Source organism: Balaenoptera borealis (assembly GCF_965194805.1).
Source record: "Balaenoptera borealis genome assembly, chromosome: 4".
Classification (NCBI taxonomy): Eukaryota; Metazoa; Chordata; class Mammalia; order Artiodactyla; family Balaenopteridae; genus Balaenoptera; species Balaenoptera borealis.
In genome coordinates, this window is record NC_138861.1 from 112,999,454 (window position 1) to 113,023,218 (window position 23,765).

The 23,765-nt window shown below is 46.9% G+C and overlaps 1 protein-coding gene across 1 annotated transcript in view; it reads right to left on the reverse strand.

Annotated features, from left to right (window-relative positions):
- Positions 1 to 20,028, reverse strand: part of OTOP1 (otopetrin 1) — a 43,443-nt gene extending 23,415 nt beyond the window's left edge. Inside the window, exons 1-3 of the mRNA XM_082389551.1 lie at positions 18,982 to 20,028; positions 6,625 to 6,761; positions 1,874 to 1,932 (exon numbers count right to left, since the gene is read on the reverse strand). Coding sequence (XP_082245677.1) covers positions 1,874 to 1,932; positions 6,625 to 6,761; positions 18,982 to 19,387 — 602 coding nt within the window. The 5' untranslated portion in view covers positions 19,388 to 20,028. The remainder of the gene's footprint in view (positions 1 to 1,873; positions 1,933 to 6,624; positions 6,762 to 18,981) is intronic.
- Between the last annotated feature and the right edge of the window lie 3,737 nt (positions 20,029 to 23,765).

Sequence of the window (23,765 nt, forward strand, 5' to 3'; positions counted from 1 at the left end):
GGGGTTGAGGAGGGGGGAGATCTGGTGTCTCTTCCTCTTCTATAAGAACACTAATCCCATCATGGGGAATTAGTGGGACCTAATGACCCTCATGACCTAACTACTTCCCAAAGGCACCACCTAATACCATCACATTGGGGGTTAGAGCTTCAACATATGCATTTGGCGGGGGGACACAAACATTCAGTCCATAAGAGTGGCATTATGATGATTTTTAATTCCACTGTACCCTTACAAGTTTTATCAGGAAAAAAGTGATATTTTTTAAAAAATGTCTATGGAATAGATGAAGTGAAACCCATGCCCCAGAACAAAATCAGCAAGTGTTCTCCTGAAGCTGCGAGTGGAGCCCAGGCTCACTGATGGAAGGAGGACCAGGTGACCTGGTCCAGCACACAAAATGGGAGAAACTGGATGGAAATCCCCAGCTGGCCACTTGCACTCTGGAGACCCAGGTAAGTCCCCTAAACTGCCACATCCATTTAATGCAGAGAAGAATAGTTACCATAGTTACCCTAGCAGAGCCTAGATTAAATGTGAGGATGGATGTAGAAGTCTTTGTCCTGCCCAAAGGGACAATTAAAGCTGCCTTTGCTGGGTCATCGGGGCCTGGACTTCATTCGTCCCTGACTTATCCATTGGACCCCATTTGTCCATTCTCCTCCCCTGGAGGCAGAGCAGTGGCGCCTTCTGTCAGGAGGCGTGGCTTCTCGTGTTAAGATGGGACTTAAAGATCACTGCCAAGGCCACTGCTTGGGGCTGCACAGGGGAGAACACAGGCTGCACATTCCTGGAATGACGCTCAGATGCCTGGATATCTCGGCCCTTTACCTCTGCATATCACCACCAGTGCCTGGCAGCAGGCTCTGCACACAGTAGGAGCTCAATAGATGCCTCACTCCTTGTCGAAGCTGATCCTTTTTGCATAATGAGGTTGGTGAAAGTTATTTATAGTTCAATAGTCTATTAAAATAGTTCCAACCAGTGGTCTTACATAAGTCACTCTCTTAAATAGCAGTTTTCATTTCAAATGGTACTGGGGGACTTTTCTGTTCCTCACTGACAGTTTATATGATGAGGGATCTTTCTAGAAACCAAATAGTGATCCCTTGATTCCTCTGTATGTATGCACAGAGGCTTTCTTACATGATAAGCATACCATGCATTTAGGTAATTCACCCTCTTATCCTATAGATTCTCTCCCTTGACCCTCACAGTCATCTCGAGAGAGAGGAGGACAGAGGTAATAATAGAGCCACAACACTTACTGAGTCCTTGTTCTATGCCAGGAACAAGCTCTACATCAATTATTTCATCCAGTCCCCAGAGGCTGGCTATGCTATTATCTCCATTTTACAGATGAGAAAAGCTGAAGCTCATAAAGGGGAAGTTTCTAAGACAGCAGAAGTGAAATCCAACCCACAACACCCTACTTCCAGAGCTGTCCCAGAGAGGCCAAAGCGGAGGGTCCCCTTCCCAGGCCACAAATGAAGGCTTTGCTTGTCAGGATGGAGAGGAGACTCGGTCTCATTTAAAACCCAAGCAAGCTAGTTGGCAGAGTCCAGAATGTTGCTTTTTCGCCACGGCTGACACCGTATCATAACTCAGAAGACACAACGTCCGCCAGCGACCAGGAAACCGAGGGCTTGCAGTGCGCTCAGAGCCGTTTCAGGAGGTGAAATCCATTACAAACAAACAAAAGGATGTGATCGTTCATTGTAAAGCGCTTTGTAAAATTCACATTTACAGAATAATAAAGTCAGTTCAAACACACACACACACAAAAAACCCCAATCAAGATGGCAGTGATGAGTTTTGTTCGTTCCAAATGAACATTAAATTCAACACGTAAGCAATTACCCACGATCTTTACCTTTCCAGTGTTTTGAAAGATTGGATGATATCCTTTGCGTGTCCCCAAAGAAAGTACACCTAAACGGAAATAAAGGAAGAAAAGAAAGATACATCAATGGGAAAGCCATCACTGTATTTGCACCCTTGAGGAGCTATAAAACCTAAGGGAAAGATGTGAAAAATTTTGGGGAAGTCAGTGCAGTGACCTCCCCCGCCCAAAAATGGCAAGTCACTATCCTCACCTCTGGTGGCAGTGCCATTCCCAGGGGTGTGGGGGGGAACAGTGCTGCAGGGGCACTGCCATGAGAATCAGAGGGAGGTCTCTGGGTTTAGGAGGAAATAGTGCTGAGTCTGCCGTGGGGCGGGGCTTGGGGAGTGGCAGCCTGCCTACCGTAACCCTTGTTCACGTGTTTATGTCATCCTTATCGGGCTTCATTTGAGAAATATTCACTGAACTGTTACTACGCCAGTGGCCGGAAACCAGATTTTGAGTGCTTTAAATGAGGAACAGAATTAATTCAAGCTGGTCTTTTATTTCACTCTGTTATATACGCTGCCCAGGCCCTTGGCCAAGCAGTCACTAGAAGCAACTCAGGATGGGGGCTGTATCAGACCCGTGTGCAAATCCTGGCTCCCTCGGCCTTGGGCAGGTCTGTTTTCCCATCTATGAAATGGGTATGATAGTGGAACCTACCTTGGAGGGTGTTGTGAGCAGTGAAATAGGATAATCCATGTCAACTACTTAGAACAGTGCCTGGAGCAGGTACCTTTTCAGTTAAATCTCTCTGCTCTCAACTCGCTCATTTGTGGACACTGAACGAGCACCTCCTCTGTCCCAGGCACTTTCTGAGCTCTAAAAGCATTTGGGGCCTTATTTAAACACAAACACATATTGAGCACCTACTACGTGCCAAACACAGCTGGGCACTTTATAAATTTGTCTCATTTAGCCTTCATTTTCAATTAAGTGCTATAAAAAAGAAAATCAAACAACACACAAGAAATTACACTTACACATACTCTCTCTTCCACATCGTTTCACCTAAGATTTACTATCCTGCTCTAGAAAACACTTTCAGGCATGAGTCTCGAAACATCTAACAATTTAAAAAACAGATAGCAGTGACTCCTGGTAAAGAGGACATTCAACCCAACAATAGGGAAACACTGAAGTAAATTAGCTTTTATCTATGAATTCTAAGTTAAAGGACCACTTAACTGATGTTTAATAAAGACTACACAGCAACACAAAAATGTTTATGATTTTTTAAGTGAAACACTCAAAACAGTAAATTCTGCACCTTACATGTAAAACTTTGCCAAGAATGTACCCTTGAGTACAAAGAATGGAGGGAACACATAAAAACAGCAACAAATATTTCAGTTAATGGGCTTACAGACACATTTTTAGTCTCTTTTTCAATTTTTTCAGTAATGTTATACTATATTTTTTAAATAAATATTTTTAAATTACCATACAACCCAGCAATCCCACTTCTGGGTACAAATCCAAAAGAATTGAAAGCAGGGTCTCAAAAAGATATTTGTACACCCATGTTCACAGCAGCATTACTCACAATGGTCAAAAGATGGAAGTAACCCAAGTGTCCAACAGTGGATGAACAGATACACAACACGTGGTCCATCCACACAACGGAATAGTATTCAGCCTTAACAAGGAAGAAAATTCTGACACGTTAAGATATGGATGAACCTTGAGGACATTATGCTAAATGAAGTAAGCCAGTCACAGAAGGACAGATTCTGTATGATTCCACCTGTTTGATTCAAAGAGACAGAAAGTAGTCAAATTCATAGAGATGGAAAGTTGAATGGCAGTTGCCAGGGGCTAGGGGTGGTGGGAATCAGGAGTTAGTGTTTAAAAAGGACAGAATTTCCTTTGCAAGATGAAAGAGTTCTGCTGATTGGTTGCACAGCAATGTGAATATACTTAACACTGCTGAACCAGACACATAAAAATGGCTAAGGTGGCAAATGTTATGGTATGTGTACTCTACCACAATTTAAAAATAAATAGTATGTTTTAGAAAGTAATGTTTTTTATTCTCCCATCATCTAATGTCGCAAATGCACGTAGTAAGTGTCCAATAGGTATAGAAAGATTGATTAATTGACCTACTGACCAAATGCCTTAAATGAGGAAGAAAGAGATCCCCAACCCACCAAGTAACAGTTTTTGAAAACTCACATCTGTCCAGGTCTTTCCTCTGCCCAGAACATTCAATGGCTCCCCATTGCCCTCAAGGTAAAGTCAAAGCTCCTAAGCGGCTGTCAGCCTTGACCAAGCGCTCACTGCAAAGTGTTCTACACACAGCACCTTAATCCTCACAACAACCCCATGAAGGAGGCATTTTTACAGATGAGAACCATGAGGCCTAGAGAGTTTAAGACATTTGCCCGAGGTCACACTGCTGGTGTGAGCCAAAGCCAGGTCCCTGCTTATAAGCCCTACACTAAACCATGGCTCCAGTCCGGGCCGTCACCCCCTGCTCACCTCCCCCCACGGGCCACACATCTTCTCCCCATCGGGTGGAGAGACTTCACAATCCCAAATGTCCTTTGTAATGGTGTCTGACACACCACACCCCTCTCTCCTTGACAACCACCCCGCACCCCAAAGCTAGTGAGAGGCCCTCCCTGGCGCCCCCTCTGGGCGATTATGTCAAAGCATTGACAGTGCTGACAGAGTCTGTTTTGGTGACTGTCTCCCGCTCTGACACCTCCACAGGGCACAGACCACAGCTTTTCAACCCTGGACTCACAGTACTGAACACAGGGTTTTGCCCCGTGTGGAAGGAAGGGAGAGAGAGCAGAGTGGAAGGAGGGAGGAAGGGGTGGGGGGAGGGAGGGAGAGAGAGAGAGAAGAGTGGAAGGAGGGAGGGGGGGAGGGAGGAGGAAGGAAGTCCTTTCTGGTCCCCTAAGGCTTTCCATATTGTCACTGGCATCACTATAAGACTGTCATCATGGGATTGGACACCCCTGGAATAAACAGCCAATTAACTCTTGTATTCCTTTACTGGCATTTCCAGAACAAAGTACCACAGACTGGGTGGCTTAAAACAACCAAAATTAATTTTCCCATAGTTCTAGAAGCCGTAAGTCCGAGATCAAGGTATTGGCAGGCTGGTTCCTCCTGAGGCCCCTCTCCTTGCTCTGCAGACGGCCACCTCCCTTCAGCGTCCTCACACTGTGTGTCTGTCCTCCTCTCCTCTGCTCATAAGGGTGCCAGTCCTATTGGATTAGGGCCCACCCTCATGACCTTATTTAGCCTTAATTACCTCTATCAAGACCCTATCTCCACACAGTCACATTCTGAGGTCCTGGAGGTTAGGACTTCAACATATGAATGCAGGGGACACAATTCAGCCCTTAACAACTCTCAAAACGCAAGGCGACCCGTTCAAACAAGTCTCCCTGGAAGCTGCCACCCTGTTCCACCGATGTTGCCACCCTGTTCTCCCGCAGAGGCAACTGCTGCCAGGCTCGTCTCTCACAGATCTTCACTTGTGACAGGGTGTTTGATCTCAAGAAACACCATAAGGTCACCAAGAGCTGACTGGCAGTCACCTGGGTGCAGAGCGGAGACCACTTTCTTATAAAAGACTGAGATTAAAAATGGCATCCTTGGCATTCGGAAGTGAGAAATAGGTCCTGAAGGATGTTCCTAAATCGGGAATGCAGAAATATTTTGAGCAATAACAGTATCCCTGGACCAAGTTCATGGTCTTTCTGGGCGACTTCTGTGGAGAAGAATCATGGAGAATGTAATATATATATATGCATAAGATTGTGTGTGTGTGTATATATATATATATATGTATAAAGAATGTATTCAATATATCTGTAAAAGAATGTGTGTATATATATGTATAACTGAATCACTTTCCTGTACAGCAGAAATTAACACAACATTGTAAATCAACCATACTTCAATTAAAAAAAAGAATCATGGCATCTTGGCTGTGACTTAGGGCAAGTCATTTGTCCCCTTTTCTTCCTTAGTGTGACAATCCGACAGTTGTTCTCGTGGAGTTGTTGAAAGCATTACACGATGTGAAAATGAAAAGTACTTTGCAAAAGTCCTATAGACCTACTACTTATTACTTTTACTGTTATCTCAACTCTGATAGCCATTTCCAGGGATTTCTGCCAAGGATGGAAGCTACATTGGAGATCCATCTAAGGTTCTTTCAAACATGAGATTTTTCTGATTCTAAGCTATAGGTTTAAATTATATATCAAATCCTTATTTCTTACCCACACCAAGTTGACCAAGGCTGAGAATGAACCTCTCATTCATTTCTAAAGAATTTAATCCACAAGTAAGCAAACAAACAAACGAACAAAGAAAAGGTCTCAGTGACTCAGAGGAGTGACTGTAATGGCACAAAGTTTCTTTTGGGGGTGAGGAAAATGCTCTAAAATGGATTGTGGTAATGGTTGCACAACCCTATGAATATACTAAACCACTGAAATGTACACTTTAATCAGTGAATTCTATAGTATGTGAATTATATCTCAATAAAACTGTTAATTAAAATTCCCCGGAGCCTTTTCTGGTGGACTCTGACTTGGCAGAGTTTCCTGATTCTTCATCAGTGTAAGTTCTGCCACTTAAGATTCCCACAAAAATGGCCAAGAGGACACAGTCCCACTTTACAGTGGAGGCAGCTGAAGGACTGTTTTATATACCCTGGGATACACTTAACAGGAATCAAGGCAACAAGCAACAAGCATGGTGTGGTTTACCTGCAACAGAGTATGTACCGCGTGGGTAACAGGGAAAACTCCTTCTGTGGCTGATAAACATTCAGAAAATCCAACGAAGTACCCAATTTTAAGGCATCCCAGGATGATGGTAATGACTGCAAACAATGTGATACTACCTAAATTGGGAGAGGGGGAAGGGTAGAAATACACACATATAAGTGTTAATATGCACTAATATCATTTCAAAATAAATTATATTAAACCTTCACATAAATGGTCAAATGATTTTTGACAAGAGTGCCAAGACAATTCAATGGGGAAAGTACATTTGTTTCAACAACTAGTGCTAGGAAACTGGGTATCCACATGCAAAAGAATGAAGCTGGTTGCTTACCTTACAGTATATCAAAAATTACCTCAAAATGAATCAAAGACTTAAATGTAAAACCTAAATCTATAAAAATCTTAGATGAAAACATAGGGGGAAATCTTTATTTTGTTGGATTTGGCAATGACTTATTGGATATGACACCAAAAGCACAAGCCACAAAAGTAAGAAATAGGTAACTTGGGCTACATCAAAATGAAAAAAAAATTATGCATCAGAGGATACTATCAACCCACAGAATGGAGAAAATATTCACAAATCGTATATCTGATAAGGTGTGAGTATCCAGACTCTATACAGAACTACAATTTAACCATTAATAAAAAAAATAAAAAATAAACAAAGGACTTGAATAGACATTTCTCCAAAGAACATATGTAAATGGATAATTAAAACATGAAAAGATGCTCAACATCACTAATCATTAGGGAAATGAAAATGAAAATCACTACGAAATACCACCTCAGGGACTTTCCCAGTGGTCCAGTGGTTAAGACTCCACGCTTCCACTGCAGGGGGTGCGGTTCGATCCCTGGTCAGGGAACTAAGATCCCACATGCTGTGTGCCATGGCCAAAAAAAAAGAAAAGAAATACCACTTCACATGCATTAGGATGGCTGCTACCCAAAAAAGAGAAAGAAAAGGGGTGGAGGGAGGGGGGAAGGAGAGGGGGAGGGGAGCGAGGGGAAGGGGGAAAGGAAGGAAGGAAGGGAGGGAGAGAGGGAGGGAGGGAGAGAAGGAGTGGGGAGAGAAGTAAAATAATAACAAATGCTGGCAAAGATGTGGAGAAATTGGAACGCTTATACACTGTTGATGGAAGGTAAAATGGTGTAGCCGCTATGGAAAACAGTATGGCAGTTTCTCAAAAATTTAAAAACAGTAACTCCACATGGTCCAGCAATATACCCAAGAGGATCAAAAGCAGGTACACAAAGCATGTACACCCATGTTCATGGCAGCATTATTCACAATAGCCTAAACGTGAAAGCAACCCAAGTGTCCATCAATGGATGAACGGATAAAGTGTGGCAGGGACTTCCCTGGTGGCGCAGTGGTTGAGAATCCACCTGCCAATGCAGGGGGCAAGGTTCGAGCCCTGGTCAGGGAAGATCCCACATGCCGCGGAGCAACAAAGCCCGTGAGCCACAACTACTGAGCCTGTGCTCTAGAGCCCGCAAGCCACAACTACTGAGCCCTTCTGCCACAACTACTGAAGCCCACACACCTAAAGCCCATGCTCTGCAACAACAGAAGCCACCGCAATTAGAAGCCCGCGCACTGCAACAAAGAGTAGCCCCCGCTCGCTGCAACTAGAGAAAGCCCACGCGCAGCAACGAAGACCCAATGCAGCCAAAAATAAATAAATAAATATGTAATAAATAAATAATTTTTTTTAATTGCCCTGTTTTAAAAAAAAAAAAAAGTGTGGCATATCTGTGCACTGGAATATGATTCCGTTTTAAAAAGGAAAGGCGGGGGGTTCCCTGGTGGCGCAGTGGTTGAGAGTCTGCCTGCCAATGCAGGGGACACGGGTTCGGGCCCTGGTCTGGGAAGATCCCACGTGCCGCGGAGCGACTAGGCCCGTGAGCCACAGCTGCTGAGCCTGCGCATCTGGAGCCTGTGCTCCGCAACAAGAGAGGCCGCGATAGTGAGAGGCCTGCGCACCGCGATGAAGAGTGGCCCCCGCTTGCCACAACTAGAGAAAGCCCTTGCGCAGAAACGAAGACCTAACACAGCCATAAAAATAAATTAATTTAAAAAAAAAAAAAAAAAAAAGGAAAGGCATTCTGACCCCTGCTACACCGTGGATGAACCTTGAGGACATTATGCCAAGTGAAATAAGCCAGTCACAGAAGGACAGATGCTGCATGACTGTGCTCCTATGAGATGCCTTAGAATAGCTCAATTCGTAGGGAGAAAAGGCAAAATGGTGGCTGCCAGGGGCTGGGGTGAGGGGGAAATGGGGAGTTATTTAATGATACAGACTTTTAGTGTTACAAGATGAAAGAGTGTTGGACATTACAATTGTAATGAATTCACAATATGAATGTACTTAACACCACTGAACTGTACACTTAAATGATTAAGTTGGTAAATTGTATGTTATGTTTATTTTATCACAATTTAAAAAGTTTTAAATATATATAAAGCAAATTCTACTATTGGCCTCACGAGCTGAAAGTAGAAGACAATATTATGTCTTGTTTATCATTGTACCGACCTCATGCATATTCCAGGGTCTGATAAGGGACGTACATTCAACAAAGTTTGGCCAAAACAACACAAGTCCTCTAGAAGTTTTCCCCCAGAAATGATCCATCTAAGAGTGTCACTGTTCTGCTCAAAAATCTCAGTTCTCTGATCCTAAATTCCTGCTCTAAATAATAAAAGTAAGGGGTATAAGGTATACAGGAACTTTCTGTACTATCTTTGCAATTTGTCTGTAAAATAGAAAGTTTATTTTTTCAAAATGATAGGGAGGGGTCTAGAGCAGTGGCATGAAAAGGGCTGTGCTAGTGAAGTGAAGAAAGGCAAGTTCTCTGATGGTACCTCCAGCATAGTTGACAACAAATAAAACAAACGAAAAATATGCATATGAATAAGACTGGGAAGGAATATGCAAAATACATTAAAAAGAAACTCGTAACCAAATGAAAAAAAATAGCAAGAAAACCATAATGATGGTGGGGACTTGATCAATGTCACAATCCCTAATCCCCCTTCTGGGCCAACATGAACCACCATTCATACATTCTCTCCCACGAACAGAGGAAACTGGATCGTGTTTGACATGAATTTTGGCAAGAGAAGAGAGAAGGGCATGAGCCATAACAGGGAGCTATAATATTACAGCTCTGGCCTAAGAAGCCTCCAGTGAAGAGTAATGCAATCGCCTGGCTCCTTTCCATTGCTCAAAGCGTTATAGAAACAACTCTAAGTCACATTTTCTTATATCCTGGAAATGCCCCAGTGAAATCAGAAACTTCGTAAGAGTGGAGAATCAATCCCAGGGCTTTGAAATGGTTTGACAAATGCATGGTTCGTTCTGATTGCAAAGAGAAATAGCAAGATGAGGTGAGGCAGCCTGGTTGGGTGGCAAGGGCACAGGCTGTAACTCTGGGAACCTGGCTGTGCCACCAATGGAACATGGGAGCTCAGACAGGTCACTTCCATGCTCCCGGCCTCGGTTTTCCCATCTATAAAATGAGATTGGTCCACAGCAGTGGCTCACAAACTGCAACAGAATCACCTGGAGGGCTTGTTAAAACACGGAGTGCTGGGCTGCACCCCCAGAGTTTCTGATTCAATAGATCTGGGATGGAGTCCCCAAATTTGCATCTCTAACAAGTTCACAGGTGGGGTGATGCTGGTGATCTGGGACCCCACCTTGAGAACCACTGATCTTTGCTACTGACATTTCAAGAGTTGTGACAAACACATCACGTGCCTTCTCACGCTCTTAAAGCCCTTCCTTCCTTCATCCATCCTTCCATCCATTTATTTGTACAACACATATTTTAGGGACTCATACTATGTATGAGAGATTTTGCCAGGGGCTCAAAGGTAAACAAGTAAGATTGCTGGAGAAACAAAAATACACACATATAGTATTGCATAAATTGTGGAGTACACAAAATGTAGAGCGATGAGCTGGCATCAGACTTCTCATCTGCATCGTGGGAAACCAGAAGCCAGTGGAAGAGTAGTTAGAGTCCACTGCAAGGAAAGGACTGCATCTCAAGAACCCTATTCCCAGCCAAGATGGCACCCACTTGTCAGGGCAAAAGACAGAAAGATATTTGAAGGTATGCCAAATATAATTGTTTGACAACTATTTGTTGTTCAACTATGATCCAGGTACTTGGGATATAAAAATGTCAATAAAATAAAGTATCTGTCCTTGATGAGTTTAACATTGAGTGGGGAAGCAGAAAAATAAACAAATAAATAATAAACATAGAAGAAATGTCAGGAAGTGCTAAGTGCATGAAGGAAAGTAAAGCAGGGAAGAGGACTGAGGTTGATGGTGGTGGTCAAAAAAGGATTCTCTGAGAAGGTGACAGTTGAACAGACAAAAAAGGACAGGAGAAAAATATCATCCACATAACTCACCTGAAAAAGGGCTTTAACCAAACAACCAGTGAATTAGGAGAGAGTCCTCTTAATGAGAGAAGACGAAGAGGAGAGGCAACGATAGTGAGCAACAAACTTTGCAACAGAATGAAGAGGTAGATGGACATATAATGGAAGGAAGGAGAGAAGGAAGGGAGGGAGGGTGTAAATGAATGTATGATGGATGGATGGATAGATGGAAGGATGATGGATGGATGGATGGAGGATGGATGGATGATGGATAGAGAATGGTTGGATGGATGGATGGATGATGGATGGATGGATGGATGATGGGTGGATGAATGAGTGAATGGGTGAATAGTCCAGTAGATAAACAGATTAATAGAAAATAAAGCAAGATAAGACAGGTTAAATCCGAATGGATGAAGATAAACTGTCTGGAAATGTGTAATTTACATGCTATATAAAGACTTGTGATACAGAATAAAATTGGGGATGACTGAGTAGGGAGCAGAGATGAAAAACCTTTCAAAGTTCTCATGGTAAAAAGATGGGTACTAGGGGAAAAGAGGGAAACAAATGTATACTCTAAAGGTCTTGTCTCACTGGAATAGAGAGTGGGTGGGAGGATCTTGGAGTGGGAAGCCATGTGTCTTGCTGGGGGAAATGTTGCGTACTTTGTTTTCAGGTTAGAATGGAGTAATATGTATCTGGTTATGAGAATGAGAAAAGGGAATCTAGCCATTAATGGAATAGAAAAAAACAATAAAATGTTCAAAGTGCTCCAAAAAGCAAACATGTGGAAAAGGCAAATGAGGCAACAATATGTAAAATAAATCATTATAATCAACATAAAGAAAAATAGAAATAATAAAGTCTGGGATATAAGTCATTACAATTAGAATGATCTAAGTCTCGCATTAATTAAGGGATGGGAATATTGAATTAAAAACAAAACCTAGCTATATGTTCTTTATACGAAACACACTTTTAACTAAGTGATAATAGTGGAAAATACAGGGATGGGCAAAGAGGAAGTAGCAATGAAAACAAATAGAAAGGAGGAACAGCAATATTAATATCAGACCACGTGGGATTTAGGGTTCAATGTAATAAATAGGATAAAGAATCCTTCCACCCTTATCACTACACAGGAAAAAAAAAAACATAATGTATGAGGAAGATATAATAATCAAATAACCCATATAAAATCATTTTTGTTTTGCATATTTAACTGCTACTTTAAAAAAAAAGAGTGGAAGATTTCAGAACTAGACAGATCTAGTAGACATAAGATATGACACAGAAGAATTGAATCACACAATTGATAAACTTGGTTTCATAATACCACCTTGCATATTGATAAAAATCAGTTATGCTATAAAAACAAAGTACACAGAGTATAGAGGTCGGTACTGACTGCCTGGCTTCAAATCCTTTTTCTACCACTTATTATAGTTGATGACCTTGAGCAATTACTTAACTTCTCCGTGCCTCAGTTTTCTCATCTGTAAAATGTGGATAATAAGATTGACTATCTCCTAGGGATGTAGCAGAGATTAAATGAGTCATAACATGAAAAGCTCCTAGAACAGTGCCCCACAAATAGAAAATTCTGTAAACGGGATGTTATCATCATCATCATCCCTCAACCACAAAGAAACACTTAACGAATTAGAACCAATTAGAAAGTTCCCCAGCCACATTCGTTGAGAATAATCCTAAAATGTCTAGTGTTGGCAGAGGGGAGACTCCTCCTCTGTGTTAGGCTCCCAGATCCCTTCTAGGAGTCTAGAATCTTGAACCATAGGCTCTTAGAGGTGGAAGGTTCCACAAAGTTAGTTTACATCTCCCATCTCATGCAAGGATGCTTCCCAGTGCATCGTGACCAGCGGCCATCTGGTCTCCACCTGGACATGCCCAGGGCTGGGAGCTCACCCTTCCATCACCAGCTGGTGCTTAGATTACAATGCTCTTCCCCGCACTGAACTGCAGCCAGCCTCCCAGAACTGCCATCCTCTTCCCTGGAGATTCTGCCATGGTTCACTCATTCCTTCATCCATGCATTCATCCATTTGATGATTCAGTAAATATCAGCTGGCACTTGTTACATGTTAGGCACTGCGCCAGGAGCTCAGGTTATAATGGTAATTACATTCAGACAGGGTCTTTGCCTTCAAGAGCTCACCATCTGGTCAGATCAACAAACAAACTGAATGACACAATCTCCTGCTTGAGAAGTGCTAGGAAGAAAACAGGGTGTTATGAGAACATACAACCCGGAAGCCACACCTGGTCTGAAGGCATCGGGAAAGGCTTCCCTGAAGAAGTGACTCTCGTTTGCTGACCCGGAGCTGACGGGGGTGGGGCTGCAGCATTTTCCACCCCACCATCTCCGCATCCTCTCTCTCCTGGACTAGACATCCTTTTGCTCCTCCTGGGGCCGCCCTCCTGCAGGCACCCATGTGATGCTCAAAGGGGGACGTGACACTCCACGTGCAGCCTGACTTCCTTTCCAATCAATGCCCGACCAGCATCGGCTTTTTGGGCAGCTACATCATGAGGCTGAAATCCTGACATCAGGTTTACATTTTCTACTAGAGCAGAAATCCCATCCCCAAACCCCAAACATGCATGATAATGCATGCAGTTAGGCAAGACTCTCTCACGGTGACCCCAGGCTGGACCTTGGGGATCACCGCTCCCCTTCCTGAGGGAATTGCTCAAAACTCCCTGCATCTTGATCTGCTCCAGAATTTTGCTGGGGGTTGCTGTTATGCTCAGTTCTCTATATTCTGTGTATTCTTTTATCATTTTTAAAATTCAGGGTAGCTTCCTGAGACCCTACATAGTCTCCCTAAGTCCACTTAATTCCTAACTGACCTCTCAGCCTCACTGTTTTACTCCTCTGAAAACCAGGTCCCACCCTGCAGATGGAGTGATCATTCTGAAATACAAGTATGATCACATCATTTCCTTTGTTCAAAACCTTCAATGGCTCCCCACTACCCCCTGGACAAAACCAAGATCTGAAGCCTGCAGGTAGGGTCCCAGCTAACTCAGATCTTGCTGTTATCTCTGGACTCACTTCCAGACTCCAGCAAAAGCAGAAGGTCCTCCTCTGGGACCTTTCCCTAAACCCCCAAACCCTTGCCCCAGGCTACCCTTCTGCCTACCCACCCATCCCCTGCACATCATAACACTGAATCATTTAGTTAATAGTAATAATGTATTTCTCAGACCAAAGTTTCTGCCCCGACGTCACAAAAGTTGTCCCCATGCAGTGGGCTTGGCCACCTTCTCTGCTGTTCCCTGCAAGTTCCAAAGACCCCTCTACTCGATGAAGAGGACAGAGACCAAATGGAAGTCAGAGGTTTTGCCTTCTCTGTCGTCCGCTAATATCACACCCTCTGTCCCGAAGCCAGGAACTTATCCCTCTTCTCTTTCTCACTCTGTCTGAATATTTCTGGTGACAGGGGCTCAACCCTCCCTCCTCCTGATGCCCTTTCAGCTTCCTGGTCTAGAAAATGAGGGTGATAACACCCACCCCAAGAACCGCTGGGAGACTGAAAACATTACGCTAAGTGAAAGAAGCCAGTCGCCAAGATGACATATTATGTGATTCCATTTATAAAAATGTCCAGACCAGGTGAGTCTAGAGACATAAAGTAGATCCATGGTTGTCTATTCCTGGGGAGGGTCTGGGGGATGATAGCTAAAGGGCACAGTGTTTCTTTTTGAGATGATAAAATGTTCTAAAAATTGACTGTGGTGATGGTTGCACATCTCTGTGAATATCCTACAAACCATCGGCTTGTGCACCTTGAATGGGTGAACTGTAGACTATGTGGACTACATCTCAAGAAAACTATTGTTTGAAAGAAAGGAGGAGAATTGCTAGGCACACTGACATGGGGTCGCTATACCCATAGCAGGGACAGAAGCCCAAGGAAACGAGGAGTATCTGGAGAGGCTGTGTCTGCAGAGGAGTGAGGTGATCAAACTGAGATGAGCGTGCATTCTGAGGAGGGAAACAAAGTGAAGCCCAGACCCGTGTTCATGAACTTGCTGCATCTGCCCCGAAGTCAGCAGGGTGGGCTGGAATGCCACGGTGACCCACCCTGACCACTCCCTCCTTGGCCACACCAGACGCTGCCCCAGGACTGCACACCACGTTTTGCCATCCTGTCAATCATCCTCCAGTGGTTTCTGTGAGTCCTGGCTGCACTCCTAGACTGTGGGCTCCCCTGGGTGCAGGGGCGGTTGCATCCTCGTGTCCTGCAGCCTTCATCCTTCCCCTCTCCCTCCTCTTCTGCTCTCCGCCACCATCCCGCATGGCACCCCGCCTCTCTTCACACGTGCACTTGGAACCATTTCTTTTAGCAACCTTCACTTTCTCACACGTTGGACCGCCTGTTTCTAAAACCCATCACTGTGTCCCAACCTTTCTCTCTACAGCCTGTACAGCCACCTGTCCTGGGCAGATCTTACATAAGCAGCTCACATCTGCCCCTTTACTTGCAGCCCCTCACTGTGTTCCTTAACACAGTGCTCTGAGCAGCCCTTTTCCAAGGATGGTGCACTGGACAGAGATGTAACGCGTCGTATACATGGATGTGCCTCATTTTAAGTAAAAAGCACTTTGTAAAAATCTGATCTCATAAAAGTAGATTTGGGAGTGATTATTCACAAGCACAAAGAAAGCCTCACTGTGACAAACAACTGGGACAATGCGTCTAATGTACCAGCATTCCAAACGCACTCAATAAATGTGGCTATTAGTCTTACTGTTGTCATTGCCATGATTTTATGTTAATAACAGTTCTCTGGGCTTGAGACAGGCCAGAAACAACGAAAAAGACTACCTTCACCACTGCGGTCTTTTAAGAGACCAGAAACAGAACAGAAACAGGACCCTGGTAATTAACAGGAAGAAATGGCTATTCATTAGGTTTTCATGTCACTGGACACACGGGACTGGCATGAGATATCCCAGCTGCTGCCATCTCTTCCAGAAGAAATCAATCTCTTTACTTAGCAAACAGAGGATCTGGATGAATAATCCATCACTTCCACTCATTTTTAAAAACTGGTCAATATTTTTTGTTCCAAAGAAAGTCTTCACTTTCTCACACCCAGTAGGTGGGACAGAATGTTTTCCTGCTCAAAGAAATGCCTCACAGCCTGTAACAAGACCCAAAAACTTTCTCTGGAAAACCTCAGTGCCCAGAATTCCACAGGTTGGCTCTTTCTCAGAGCCCCAGACTTCTAAGACATCACAGAAGCCAGGGCAGAGCTAAGTCAAACCTGTTTCTCCAGCTAGGATTCCAGGGAAATCCTCAGTCCCTGCTGGGGCTGAAGGCACTTCCCTTGGCATTATGGCCTCCTGGTGTACTTTGGGGATAATTAGGCTCTTGCTTCTTTGATAAACTGCAGCTCATTTACAGGGATAGACAGTGCTTTGCAAACAGCTTTCACTCGACCTCTCCCAGCTCCTCCCTGAGAGGTGGCCAGGATTCTTATTTTACTGATGAGGAAACCAGGACTCAGAAAGGCGAAGGTAGCAGAGCTGAGACATCAAGCCAAGACTTCCAGGGTCAGCACCACTTCCATGATCCACATAGCTCACTTGAATAGTTATGTTATTATGGGGTAACTTGCTGAGTGTCTAAACAGCCACACCCTTTACTGAACACCTACTATGTGCTCTCCTACACTACCTCATTTACTCCAGCTCTACCTGGTGTTTAATGGACATCTCAAATGTAACACGTCCACCAGAGGAATCCTGATTCTGCATCCCCACGCTTACTCCTCCTTTTGTCTTCCCAGTCTTGGGAAATGGCACCACCATTCACCCTCTAAGTCCTCTAAGGACTGGGGTCCCAGTGCTTAGAGTCTTCCTGGGAAGAGGGAGACAGAGAGGAGGGAAGAGTGAGGAAGAACAGGGTGGGGGAGGGAGAGAGGAAGGAAGGGAGAAAGGAGAGAGGGAGAGAGGAAGGAAGGATGAGGGGAGGGCAGGAGAGAGAAAAAGAGGAAGGAGGGAGAGAGGGAGGGAGGGCAAGAGAAAGGAAAGGAGGGAGGAGGGGGAGGATGGAACAGGGAGGGGTAACAGAGAAAGGAAGGGATGGATGAGGAGAGAAGAAGAAGGGAAGAAGAGAAGAAAGAAGGAAGAACAGAAGGATGGAGTAGGAAGGAAGTGAGGGAAAGACCAAGGAAGGAACCTGCCACTACAGGAAAGCATAGGTCAAAAGCCTCTGTATGCAATATTTTTTTAGCCTGTTTAAGTCAACAACCTCAAAATAACATTTTATTCTTTTTTCCTTGCTTGTTTGTTTGCTTGTTTGCTATGACACTGGATTTACTGCCATTTATAGGGTCACAAAACCATGAACCTCCCTGAAACAACCACTTTCAGAGCAGGAATCTGGGCCACGCTGCAGTTGTGTGCAGTTTTTCCAAAGGCAAGATGAACTAGACACAGTCCCTGAGCCTAAGAAACCTAAAATCTCATCCAGATGACAAGGCTTATATCCACTAGTCATAAGACAAGGCAGAAATTGACAAGCGCCAAAGAGCTCTACACAGAGAGAGCCGTGGCAGCCCATGGCAGTGAGGAGTACTTCCTGCCAGGTGTGTAGAGAAGGTGTCATCGGGGCAGACCTTTGAAGGGAGTGTGGGTGGGAGGGAGAGTGACTGTGTGCTGGGCGCCCACCCTGTACCCAGCAGCCACTGGTCCTACACGTGTGTGATTCCCATTCTACACATGCTGAAACTAGGGGAGTGGGAAGACTAAGTAACGTGCCCAAGAGCGTGCAAGGAAAAGGACAGCCACACTCTGGGAGAGACTAAAATTCAGATCGAACATGAGAATTCAAGCAGCGACCTGTGATGGGTCTGGACCACACAGAGTGAAATGTACCCGGCCCCTCCCATGAAGATTTCTCAGGCACCCGCCTTCTCCACAGACTCCCCGCCACCTCCTCCCTTTGACCTGCATCATGTCTATCTTCCTTCCAAGAGTGCAAGGTCCTTGAGGAGGGGAGGGTTCCTGTCTTGACAACGTTTCAATCAATGTGTTGTGAGTACCTAGCAAGTGCTTCTATTCCCCGGTGCCTGAACATTTATGCACTCATTGATTACATCATTCATCTCAACCGCATTTTCTTAGCACCCACTCTATGCCAGGCCCTGAGTTGGCTCTAGGACTAAGAGATGAGCATCTTAGAGTTCCCCCAGTGTTGGTAGAGGGGACAGAAGTGTCAACAAGAAGCACAGTGCCTTCCCAGGGCGCAGTGAGGGGTGAAGGAGTGCGGTCAGAACCCCAAAGGGTGAGAGAGGGGGTCTGAAAAGCATCACTGGGGAGCACGGGGTGGGGCCTGAGCCCTATCTCGTAAAGCAAGGAAGGTGGGAGGCATTCCAGGAGGAGGGAACAGAATATGCAAAGGCAGGTAAGCATGAAATATTGTGAAGGGAACTAAAAGCCTCTGAGACTGGAGCACAGAATGCGGGCCAAGGAGAGGATAAAACTAAAGAGGCCATCTGGGCTCAGATCTTAGAGGGCCTTGAATGCCAGGATAAGGAGCGTGGCCTCCATCATGGGGTCCGTGGAACCACGGCAGGGCTTTAAACAAGGAAAGATGTGAATAGGTTTGTGTAATCGCAGTTCCAACGATGGGATGTAAGGCAAGAGCCTGGAGGCGGAGAGAGGAGACTACGGCAATAATCCAGCCTTAACAAAGAAAGAGAGAGAAGGGAAGGTGGGCGGGGGCGGGCAGAAAAGATGTGCAGGAAGATGGAGGCAGAAAAGACTAAAGGAGAGAAGTCCAAGGAGGAAAGGGCACGGAGCTGCTGTCGGGCTGCGGCTAGCGGGCGAGCAGGCTGGGCTCGCTGGGCACTCACCCGCCGGCCGGTTCGCTGCTTCGGGGACTCACCGCGGAGCCAGCGCGCGCCGGCGTGCGCGTCCTTGAGGCGGCTGGGGCGGCGGTGCGCGGAGCTGCGGCCCACGTACCACAGCATCCAGAGCAGCTGCAGCAGCATGAGCGCCGTGAGGAAGCACAGCAGGTCGCTCTTGCCCACGCCCGAGGCGTGCACGGCCCAGGCCAGCAGCAACAGCAGCCCCGCCACGAACACGTTCAGCCCATACTGGCTGCTCAGCGCCTCCGCCAGCTTCTGCGGGAAGCTGGAGCGGATGGCACCCCGACGAGGGGCCGGGGACTGCGGGGGCCCCGGGGCCGGGAGCTGGGGCGGCGGGCAGGCTGCGGGCCCCGACGAGCCCCTGTCCGGGCTGCTCCGAAACGCCTGGGGAGAGGCAGGCGCCCCCTGGCCCTCGGGCATCATTGAGGGACCCGCACTGAGTCTAGTCCCGGGGGTGGCTGCGACCCGGACCCCAGCCGCTGCCCCTGTCCCCTGCCCTAGCCCCGACGCCCTCTGCCAACCAGCCCGCTGTCCTGATCACCCTCGGACGCCTGATCTCCCGCCTTCTGCCCCCTGCCCTCGGTCCAGGTACCCACCCGATCCACTTACCACCTTTCCCCCCCACGCCGACCCGGGCTGACCCGGGCTGACCCCGGCTTCTTCGCGCTCCCCAATTCGCACCGCCCACCTTCCCTCCCTCCTCAATGTCCGGGGCAACACTTCCGCCCACTCTGGACCCACGCGGGCCGCTCCCCGCTCCTGGTGCCTCGGCCTGGGGCCAGCCCTGCCCCGACGGCCGCGTGTCCTCCCGCTCCCCGACCCGCGCGCCCGGCCCGCCCGCTGTCCTCAGCTCTGTTCCCTGAGCCGATGCCAGCTGACCCAGTCCTGCCAGGATGACAGGTGCCTCCCAGAGGTGGGATGGGGGGCAAGGTGTCGCCCTGAGCCGGCCCGAGGGTGTGGGCGCGGAGGCGTGGCCGCGGCGGAGCGGCGCGTCCGGGGCTCCGCGGGTGAGTGCGCTCCTCTGGTGCCCCTGAGCGTCTCCGTAGCGGACCACGGAGGTCTAAGTGAGCCCGGACGAACGCGTCCGTGTGCGTGAGTGTCTGCCTGTCCTCGTCGCTGCGTATTTCTACGGTCTGTTTTCTCCGTGCGTGTTGCTGTGTCTCTCTGGCGGTCAGTCTTTGGGTGGGTCTGGTTGGGTCTGGGAGGATGGGAGGGGGTGGCAGCTCCTGTCCCTAGATCTATGAATAGGGGGACGGGGTGTCCTTTTCGTTTGTGTCTATGTTTGTCTGTCCGTCTGGTGTACCTGTGTGTCTGCCAGGAGATGCCCAGATGCGGACAAGACAGGAGCCACTTCCCAAGAAAAGAGATCATCTCTCTCCCTCCTCCAAGGGAATGGGGAGCTACTTCTGGACTGAGCTGAGCTGGGGCTGGGGGCTGCCAGGGATCCTCCCTGGAACCGGGGGAACCGGAGCATCTCCCTCTGCTCCCCCAGGCCCCCCAAGCTGACCTGGTCCGTCAGAGTGCCCCTCTCAGGAGGTCTTAAGGGCTGGCATGGCTGAGATCAGGGCTGGAGCAGGAAGCTGGGAGTGAGCCGCTGGGGGATGGAGCCCAGGAAAGGGCAGGCAGGGCTCACAGCGAGCCACTTGTGCAGTAGTATAGGGCTCAGCACCCAGGAGACACCCTTTCCCCCTTGGTTTAACATCCTGCTGTTGCCGTTCTGAAATTCTTAATTTTTGAACAGGGGGACCCACATTTTCATTTTTGCAGTGGACCCAGCAAATTACGTAGCTGGTTCTGATTGCCAGAGGGTTCTGGCTGTGAGGGAGCCCTGGGCTGGGAGGGAGTCAACCTGAGGACTTGCCATCATTCACGTTTTCACTTTGTTCATTCATTTATGTGGTCAACACTCATTTATACTACACTGAATCATTTCAGGCTCTGTTCTAGGTGCCAGGAATTCAGTTATGAAAGACTGCCCTCACGGAGCTGACATTCTGGTGGAGACACACTCAGTGGATAACTATTTAACTCGCTGAGAAGCTAGAGAGTATCAAACATGAGACTCAGCCCTGCCTTCCAGGAGCTCATGACCCAGGACTGCCTAGGGTGGGAGGGTTGGGTGAGCCCTGAGTCTGCCAAGAAGGGTGAGAGGTTCCTGGAGGAGGCACCGCCTGTACAGTTGTTTCTGTGGGAGTTTTTTAACAACTTAATTGGAGTATAATTGCTTTACAATGGTGTATTAGTTTCTGCTTAATAACAAAGTGAATCAGCTATACACATACATATATCCCCATATCTCCTCCCTCTTGCGTCTCCCTCCCACCCTCCCTATCCCACCACCTGTACACTTTTGATAGGAGTAGGAGCTGGCCAGGTGACACGGGGCAGGGCAGAGGAGGGCGTTCCAGAGTGACGATGAAGCACGTGCACAGAAATGAGAGTGAAAAGGCAGGTGAGGACCAGGAAACGTGTTCATCAGTATGAAGCTTAGAGTGTGCCCTTCAGCTGGGTGTCCCCAGAGCCAAGCCAGGTGGGTGCTCAGTACATAAACCAAAGAGTTAATGAATGCACAAGTGGATGGAGGCTGTATGAATAAGTGAAGTGTCGTCTTCTCATCAGATCAATGGGAGGTGGGACTCGGGATGTGTTTCCCCCCCAGTGCTCTAGTCCCTGACCTTGCTTCGTTTTCCTTCTTAGCACACAGCGTTACCTGGAATGTGTGTATATCTGGGGCCTGTCACTCCCACTGTAATGAAAGCTCTATGAGAAGGATGTGGCCTGTCTTGTCCACTGCTGTATTTCCAGCATGTAGAACAGTGGTGCCCAGCACATAGTAGGTACTCAATAAATATCTGTTGAATTGTGTCCCCCCAAAAGATGTTGAAGTACCTGTGAATGGGACCTTCTTTGGAAAGAAGGTCTTTGCAAATGATCAAGTTGAGGTCATTAGTGTGGGTCCCAATCCAATATGACTGCATCCTTATAAAAAAGGGAAATGTGAAGATAGACACATACAGAGGGAAGAGGATGTGAAGATATAGAAAGAATGTCACCTGCAAGCCAAGGATTATCTGAGACTACCAGAAACTAGGAGGGGCCTGGAACAGCTTTTTCCCTCTCAGTCCCCAGAAGTAACCAACCCCTCCGACACCTTGATCTTGGATTTCTAGTCTTGAGAATTGTGAGATTATAAATTTCTGTTGCTTAAGCCATCCAGTGTGGTCTTTGTTAGGGCAGCCGCAGGAAACTAAGACACCCAGCTTATTCCTTCTGTGGTCCCCTGGGGACCTGTTCACCTCTCCATGCCTCTATTTCCCACATGGCATAATCTATTTTTTAACTGTCTTTCCTATTCTGAGCTCCCTAAAGGCAAGAACTACATCTGGTTCATTCTGTTCTCTAAACCCAGCATGTGTTTTTTTCTTTTTATCTATTGAAAAATGGGTCCTAAGCACCTCTCATGTGCCAGGTATGGGACCAGGCCTGGGGGCAACAAGATGAAACCCACAGTTTATGCCAAATGCCACAGGAACCTGGGAGAGAGAGAGCTTAGTTAGTGTCTGACAAGTGGCCAGGGCTCCGTGAATGCCCCAGAGTCCCATAAAAACCACCTCTGCTTTTATTTCACTCTACAAGTTTACAAAGCACGTGCACATCCGTTATCTCTTTTTCATACGTCAGCTCAAGTCAACACGAATGCGGAGGGAAAGGCAGCACCAAGTGGTGGTTAAGGGGATGAGCTCTAAAGCCAGGCTGCGAGGTTTGATTCCTGTCTCCATCACTTCCTGCTGTGTGACCCTGGATGAGTTACTAAGACTCACTGTGCCTCAATTTCCTCATCGGTAAAAGGGAGCTCTTAATAGTAACCACTCTTACAAGTTTCTATGAGGACAAAATGAGTCGATACATATGAAGCACTTTGGAAGGTGCCCGCCAAATACAATGTACCTAAGGCCCTTTGTTATTTACTGAGCACCTACTATGTGTCAGACCCTGAGCTGACGCTGTGTGGCAGAGGCTGCCAACTGTCCATTAAACACATGCTCCCCTTCCGGAGCATAGAGCTGTCACAGGGAAGTGTCTGCCCAGCCTGGGACTCACTTCCCAGTGCAACTTGCATCTAAGTGGACCAAATGACTAAGTTCTGGACAGTGGGGTGCGGACAGAAGTGACACACACACTCGGGGCCCTAGCCCATGAAAAACCCCTACACAATCCTCCATTTTCTCCTCCCCCCCCGCCCCCCCCCACCAGCCAGATGTTGACACCAACACCCAGGGCAACGTTGGAGCCTCGTGCTGAAGACGGCGGAGCCTGTCAGCCTGAGCCCCCCGTGACCGGTGAAGCACATTCTCCCTGCTGAAACTGGACCTTACATGAGTGAGACATGAGCTCCTATTGTGCTAAGCCACTGCAATTTGGAAAGGTATCTGCTACAGCAGCTAGCATGACCCTTAACTCGCTTAGAATACAAAGATAGATAACACACAATCCCCATCAGAAAATCAGGTGGGACTCCCTGGTCTGGGCTACCTCAATTCTTTCTAATAAGCAATGAAATGTAAGTTTCTGGACACCAAAGAGAGAAAGTGAAGTCTGTCCCCTTTCCCCTCTACTCAAGACAATGGGAAAAACTGATTGAGAGATTTACCCATGCTGCTTTCTGCTTTCTGTGGATGACATTTTTTCAAAGGGCTGAACTGCACAGGAACCTCAATGTCTTCTGAGTGATCCCAGCTCAGCAGTGGGCAGACATGGGGGCGTGAGAAATGGTGGGCTCTGATGGCATCCAGGCCCCTGG